The sequence below is a fragment of the Acanthisitta chloris genome, unplaced genomic scaffold (assembly GCF_000695815.1).
Source record: "Acanthisitta chloris isolate BGI_N310 unplaced genomic scaffold, ASM69581v1 scaffold43218, whole genome shotgun sequence".
Lineage (NCBI taxonomy): Eukaryota > Metazoa > Chordata > Aves > Passeriformes > Acanthisittidae > Acanthisitta > Acanthisitta chloris.
Window position 1 is genome coordinate 2 of NW_008689520.1, and position 6,270 is coordinate 6,271.

At 40.7% G+C, this 6,270-nt stretch overlaps 1 protein-coding gene across 1 annotated transcript; it reads left to right on the forward strand.

The window, feature by feature from the left end:
* Nucleotides 1-384: 384 nt before the first annotated feature.
* Nucleotides 385-4,693, forward strand: DEGS1 (delta(4)-desaturase, sphingolipid 1). Its single transcript, XM_009081407.1, has 2 exons — nucleotides 385-1,122; nucleotides 3,951-4,693. The coding sequence occupies exons 1-2, from the start codon at nucleotides 406-408 to the stop codon at nucleotides 4,095-4,097; spliced, it is 864 nt and encodes a 287-aa protein (XP_009079655.1). The 5' UTR covers nucleotides 385-405; the 3' UTR covers nucleotides 4,098-4,693.
* Nucleotides 4,694-6,270: the final 1,577 nt, after the last annotated feature.

A 6,270-nucleotide genomic window follows, 5' to 3' on the forward strand; every position in this document is an offset into this window, starting at 1 on the left:
GGTCGTGGCGGCGCCCCGTGTCTGTGGGCAAGGGAGAGCTGCGGTGTGGAGTAAGGCGTTTAAATAGGAGCTGAGCTTCTTTCAGCCCTTCTGAGTTAAGGGTGGTTTGTCTGTTAAAGGCCATTTCCTTCCTGGGTAGGCTGGAGGGTGGTACTGCGGATCGCCACATACGTGTCTACTTGCTGAGCTAAAATGGTTTGATTCCGAAGGATACATCATAGTAGGAAGGTCATGCGTTGTCGTTAGCTTTGCAGCAAATCCTAATTGGGAGGAAGGGAAGAAAAGGCTGTATCTGCCGTTGTAATCTAATTGGGGTCGTTATCTGTGAGGAGGAGAGCTTCAAAATAACTCACTGTTCGTTTAATTCTTTCCCATACAGCTAAACATCCAGAAATAAAAGCACTGATGAAGCCAGACTACAACCTGATCTGGGTGGTTGTGCTGATGGTTCTGGCACAACTGACTGCATTCTACCTAGTTAAAGACTTAGACTGGAAATGGGTAGTCTTCTGGGCATATGTTTTTGGGAGCTGTATTAGCCACTCCATGACTCTGGCTATCCATGAGATCTCTCACAACAGTGCCTTCGGCAATAGCAAAGCCATGTGGAATCGGTGGTTTGGAATATTTGCCAACCTGCCTCTTGGTATCCCATACTCCATATCCTTCAAGAGATACCACATGGATCATCATCGTTACTTAGGAGGTGATGGAATTGATGTGGACATTCCTACCAACTTTGAAGGCTGGTTTTTCTGCACTCGCTTCAGGAAGTTCATATGGATTGTTCTGCAGCCTTTTTTCTATGCGATTAGACCTCTCTGTATCAATCCCAAACCTATTAGTCGACTTGAAATAATCAATTTGTTGGCTCAGTTTTCCTTTGATGTCGTGATATATTATCTATGGGGAGCCAGATCCACTTTTTACATGCTTGCTGGTTCAGTACTTGGACTTGGGTTACACCCGATTTCAGGACACTTCATAGCTGAACATTACATGTTTTTAAAAGGACATGAGACCTATTCCTACTATGGGCCACTTAATTTGCTCACTTTTAATGTTGGCTATCACAATGAACATCATGACTTCCCTAATATTCCTGGCAAGAGCCTTCCACTGGTAAGTTTGCTTCCAAGGTTATTACCTTTTCTTAAATTAAGGCTTACTTTAACTTGAAAATAAGGTAGAGCACTGACAGTTAGGATGTAACTTAGTATTATCCTGAATAAGCTTCTAATGTGCTTGTCTGCTCAAGCCTCTTCCATAAAAGGAGAGGGGAGGAAGCACGTCTTATGCTTTGCAGTAACTTTAGCTTTCTGTAAAAACAACAAATTCTGAGTTCTTCAGTTTGTAAGTATGTAGCAAACTAGTTAAGAAGTTGCAAGTAACTTTGGAGTTTTGTCAGCTCTGCCTTTGAAATCTTAGGTATGGTATTGTAATGTGTGCTTACCCTTCAATTTCTCCTGTCAGTGACACACTCTGGTGGGGAGAAGAGAGGGTTTGAGGTACTGTTAATGTTTGTTGTACTGTTGGCAAATGTTCAATAACTAAGGTCTGGAGCACCTCAGTTTCCTCTAGCGAGAGCCTTTGAACCCTAAGCAAGTATCAGCTGTACACTGACAGAATTAAGGCTTCTAAGCTAGGACTTAGACTTGTCACCTCTGCATGCGTAGCAGAGGGAAAGCTTCAATTCAGTGTTTGCTTCTTACAGGCAGGAGTTTCATTCTTATTGTATGTGTTTCCCAATTGGAGCACAGGAACACAGGCTTTTGGAGTTACACCTAATACTCATCTTCAGAGAGGTGTGTTCTTCATCAGACACTAGATTTGCAATTTGACAGCAGCTGTGGTGTTGGTCTTGGAGCTTTGTTATTGCACTTGGCATTAACATGTAAGCTTGTCCCTTTGTCTGAGTCTAAACTTGACAGTTATTTCTCTTGTCAATGGTGGAACTGTAGGTGAAACAACTACACCAGCACTTTTTTAGCGAGGCAGGTAAATCATAGAGTCATAGAATCAACCTGGTTGGAAGAGACCTCAAAGATCATGGAGTCCAACCCTACTAGGTCACTAGGCCATGGCACTAAGTGCCACATCCAGTCTCAGCTTGAAAACCTCCAGGGATGGTGAATCCACCACCTTCCTGGGCAGCACATTTCCATGCCTGACTACTCTCTCTGTAAAAAATCTCTTCCTAATATGTAACCTAAACCTCCCCTGGCAGAGCTTGAGTCTGTGCCCTCTTGTCCTCCTGCTGGGTGCCTGGGAGAAGAGACCAACCCCCACCTGACTACAACCTCCTGTCAGGGAGTTGTAGAGGGTCATAGGGTCTCCCCTAAGCCTCCTCTTCTCCAGGCTAAACAATCCCAAGTCCCTTAGTCTCTTCTCATGGCACTTGTGCTCGAGTCCCTTCACCAGCCTCGTTGCTCTTCTCTGGACCTGCTCCAGCACTTCAATATCCTTCCTGAACTGAGGGGCCCAGAACTGTACACAGTACTCAAGGTGTGGCCTCACCAGCACCGAGTACAGGGGCAGAATCACCTCCCTGATCCTGCTGACCACACTGTTCCTGATCCAGGCCAGGATGCCATTGGCCTTCTTGGCCACCTGAGCACACTGCTGGCTCATGTTCAGCTTTCTATCTCTCCACACTCCCAGGTCCCTTTCTGCCTGGCTGCTCTCCAGCCACTCTGTCCCCAGCCTGGAGCGCTGCATGGGATTGTTATGCCGTATCAGCTTTGTTGAGACTCTGTATGTTTCTTTTTTTAAAGACATATGATTGCTTTTATTTATAGATTTCATCCGTCAAATACAGAAAAACTTGCTTGAACTCACCTTTGATACCTAGACCTGTGTTGGTGAACCAGTATTTCACTTCTTGCACAGATACTTCAGCTATAAATAGGGAATGAATTTTCTACAGTATTTAATTCCAGAGTAAATACCCACTTCTGATGCAGGACTCGTAGCCACAGCTCTGATAAGAGCACAAAGCCTTCTTTTAGAACAGCGTAGTTAATTTGATTGGACCAGAATCTGCTATGCTGTGTGCTAAAGATCCCTGAAGTACTGAACACTTGATTCCAGCTGGGGTACTGGTGAGCTGAGGATTATTAATGTTGAATAAAAGTGTACTGGCTAGGTGCCCTATTTTACAGGTGTGATGTAGGATCAAAATTACTTTCAGCTACAAATCAGCCATGCAAATACCTTGAGTTGGTTGTTTGTTGCTCATACAGATTAATATTATTCTTCTGACTAAAGCTATGGAATTTAGTGAAAAATCTTTTTTTTGTTCTGTTCGGGTGTTTAAGGCTTTAGGTGGTTGGCCTTAAATATCAGTAAGGACACCTAACTGAAACTGCTGCCCTCCTAGTTTAAATTAATGGTCTAGTCAGCATGTGTAGCTGAGAGGAGTGTCCTTACAAGCAGTTTATATTCATTCTTTAAAGTCTGTCTTTAGAAACAAGGTGTTCTTTGGAGCTAGAATATTTTATTTTTTTTCTTCTGAGTGCTGAGGTTTGAAACTATGTGTAAAAATAGCTGCGTTAAACATCTCTTCCTAGAAGCTGTAATATCCTTTTTACTGGTACTTATATACGTATGAATCAGCACTGAACTGAGTCATCAGCTTTCAAGAGCAACCAAACCACTTGCTTTTGTGAGCTGCATCATTCTGTAGGGAGAACAGTGAATGGACTTTGAGCATTAGTGGAGTTTGCTCTGGCAGCTTCAGAAGTTTCACAGGAAGTTTACGTAACGACGAAGGAGTTGCATTTTCTTTCAAGAAGCATTGATACTGTGGCACCAGTTGCCTTTCCTCTGGAATCTAACCTCTGAAATGAAACTCCCAAGTGCTCTGCATTAGGTTACACAGTGAGGATGGTGAAGTTATTGTGATTGGTGCTAATATGACTAGTAAATTAAACCTCCTATCTCTTCTTCAGGTGAAGAAAATAGCAGCTGAATACTATGACAACCTGCCACAGTATAACTCTTGGATAAAAGTACTGTATGATTTCGTGATGGACGACACAATCAGCCCATATTCACGCATGAAAAGGCAGTTAAAGGGTGAAGTGAAGCAAGATTAAATTTCTGGCAACCAAAAAACTGAGATGTCTGCTTGCTTTCAAGTGGCTGGTATAAAGGTCTCCTGCTAAAGCTGTGCACCCATGTCCCAAGTCAAGATGTACAGCAACACAGCAATGCATCTTTAAAGGTTTTGTAGCAGACTCCCATCAGCTATAACATTCCTCACTGTCCTCATATTTGTTGGTTTAATGTGTCTGTTTGCCTAAGGATCAGTGTTACATGCATAATGCAAAATCACTATTGTTACAGAATTTACTTTGGCAGGTGTTAAATCTATGGAAAATATGTCTGACTCATATTTTAAAAGTTCTCAGTGTAGTATCCTAACCTCAACATGCTATTTAGATGATTTTAGTGTTAAAATGCTGTACTTACCTGTTAATTCTAAACTAACATGATTTTTTAACTTAAACTTTCTGTTGAACCTGTTTCCAAACTTAGAGGTGGAAGAACTAAATTTGCACAGAAATGTTAAGTCTGCTTTTGTTTAAATATGTAATGTGTATCATGTGAAGCATTGCTTTGAAGTTCTACCTTTTCTACTTAAAATACCTTAGAGGAGCAATCTATCAGAATGAAACTGATGTCTTTGAGATGGCTTCTGTGATTTCTTTGTTTAAAAAAAAGTGGGGAATTCATGGGTATTGCCAGCTCTGTGGGTCCCACATACTGCCTGAGCCACTTGTGTTGGCATATAGCAGATGGCATTTAGAATTGCACTATGTAAGCCCCTAGGTAACTTAATATGACTGATCTGGGTTTTCATGTTGGAAAAATCTTGTTACAGTTTGGGGTTTTTATGGTCTTCAAAGAAAAAATATTACCATGTTACTATGGTTTTAAAAAATATAAATATTTGCACTCATTTGGAAATTTGCCTTGTATGGAAAACTGAATGGATTGGAACAGATACTATTCTGGCAAACAAGGCTAGCTACAACCAGTTCTACCTATTAAGCATAGTCAGTCATTTGTGTACACAGAAAGGTCGATCTCGTTAAATGGTCTTGGTTTGTTTTTTGTCTCTAAACTTACAGTACCCTCCATAAATATTTGTCTTTCTTACATATTAAAATGTGGTGAGAGGTGGTGATACCAAATTTCCTGCTTAAGGAGTTTTTAATTGGGAACAGAGAATGGATAGACTTGCTGAAGACTAAAGAAACTTTCAATATCTCAGCACAGTATTTTTGCCTTCTACAATCCCAATGCATTGATGATGACTTTAAGAGTCAAAGATGGCTACAAATCGCCCTTAAATCTCAAATGGTGATCCTGTGGTATGTTCTTCACTTATTTGAACAGTGGAAGTTTTAGCTGCTATCTACGCTGGTCTGCTGTAAGTATCTTAATTTTACATGCCTTCAACTCCTGCATTTTTGGGGTGGGTTTTTTGGGAGTTTTTTGAAGAAGCTGAGTCCATGGAAAGAATGTGTTGGTACACCTTAACCTCTGTTTGATTGCCACCTGGTTTTAGTATGTTTTGTATGTATGGGCCCTTATCTGTTGTTAATAGAAATGGTATGAAAGTATACCAACCACTCACAAAGTGACTTCTTTATGCCAGTAACACATGAGCTAGCTAGCATATTTCTCAGGGGAGAATGTAATGTCAAAATATACTTTGTCCAGTATTTTTACATATAATTAAAAGCAAAGATTAAAGTAATATTGGGTGAATTTTTGCTTGGTCCCCTTATGCTGAAGGATTTAAACTTTAGAGAAATGTGGTCTTTTTAAAGCAGGTTTGAGACCTGTTCTGTTGAGTGGTGATAGAGATGAACTGTAAAGAATCACTGCCTTTCCTTTCTACTCAGAGGAAAACTGACTTGGGTTGAAATACTTGCATAGGCTTAACAAGTTGCAAACCAGTTTCTTTTTAAGCCACTTAATTTCACCCTTGTCTTAAATTGTTGATGATTTACCACAGCTGGATGAAGGATGGAAAGCATCTCCAATGTTTTATGGCTAAGAGCTAAAGTGAGAAATTCAGTTATCCTACATGAATACTTAAGAGAACCAGAGTTTGGAGTCACAATTCTATGACTTCATGAAATCACTAATGCCCCTTACTGTCTTCTGAATAGGTAGTACAAATATGAATTCCTGCTTTTAAACAGGACTGAAGTTGCCATGTCCCTTGTTTAAAATTGCAAATATTACTTTAAGGTG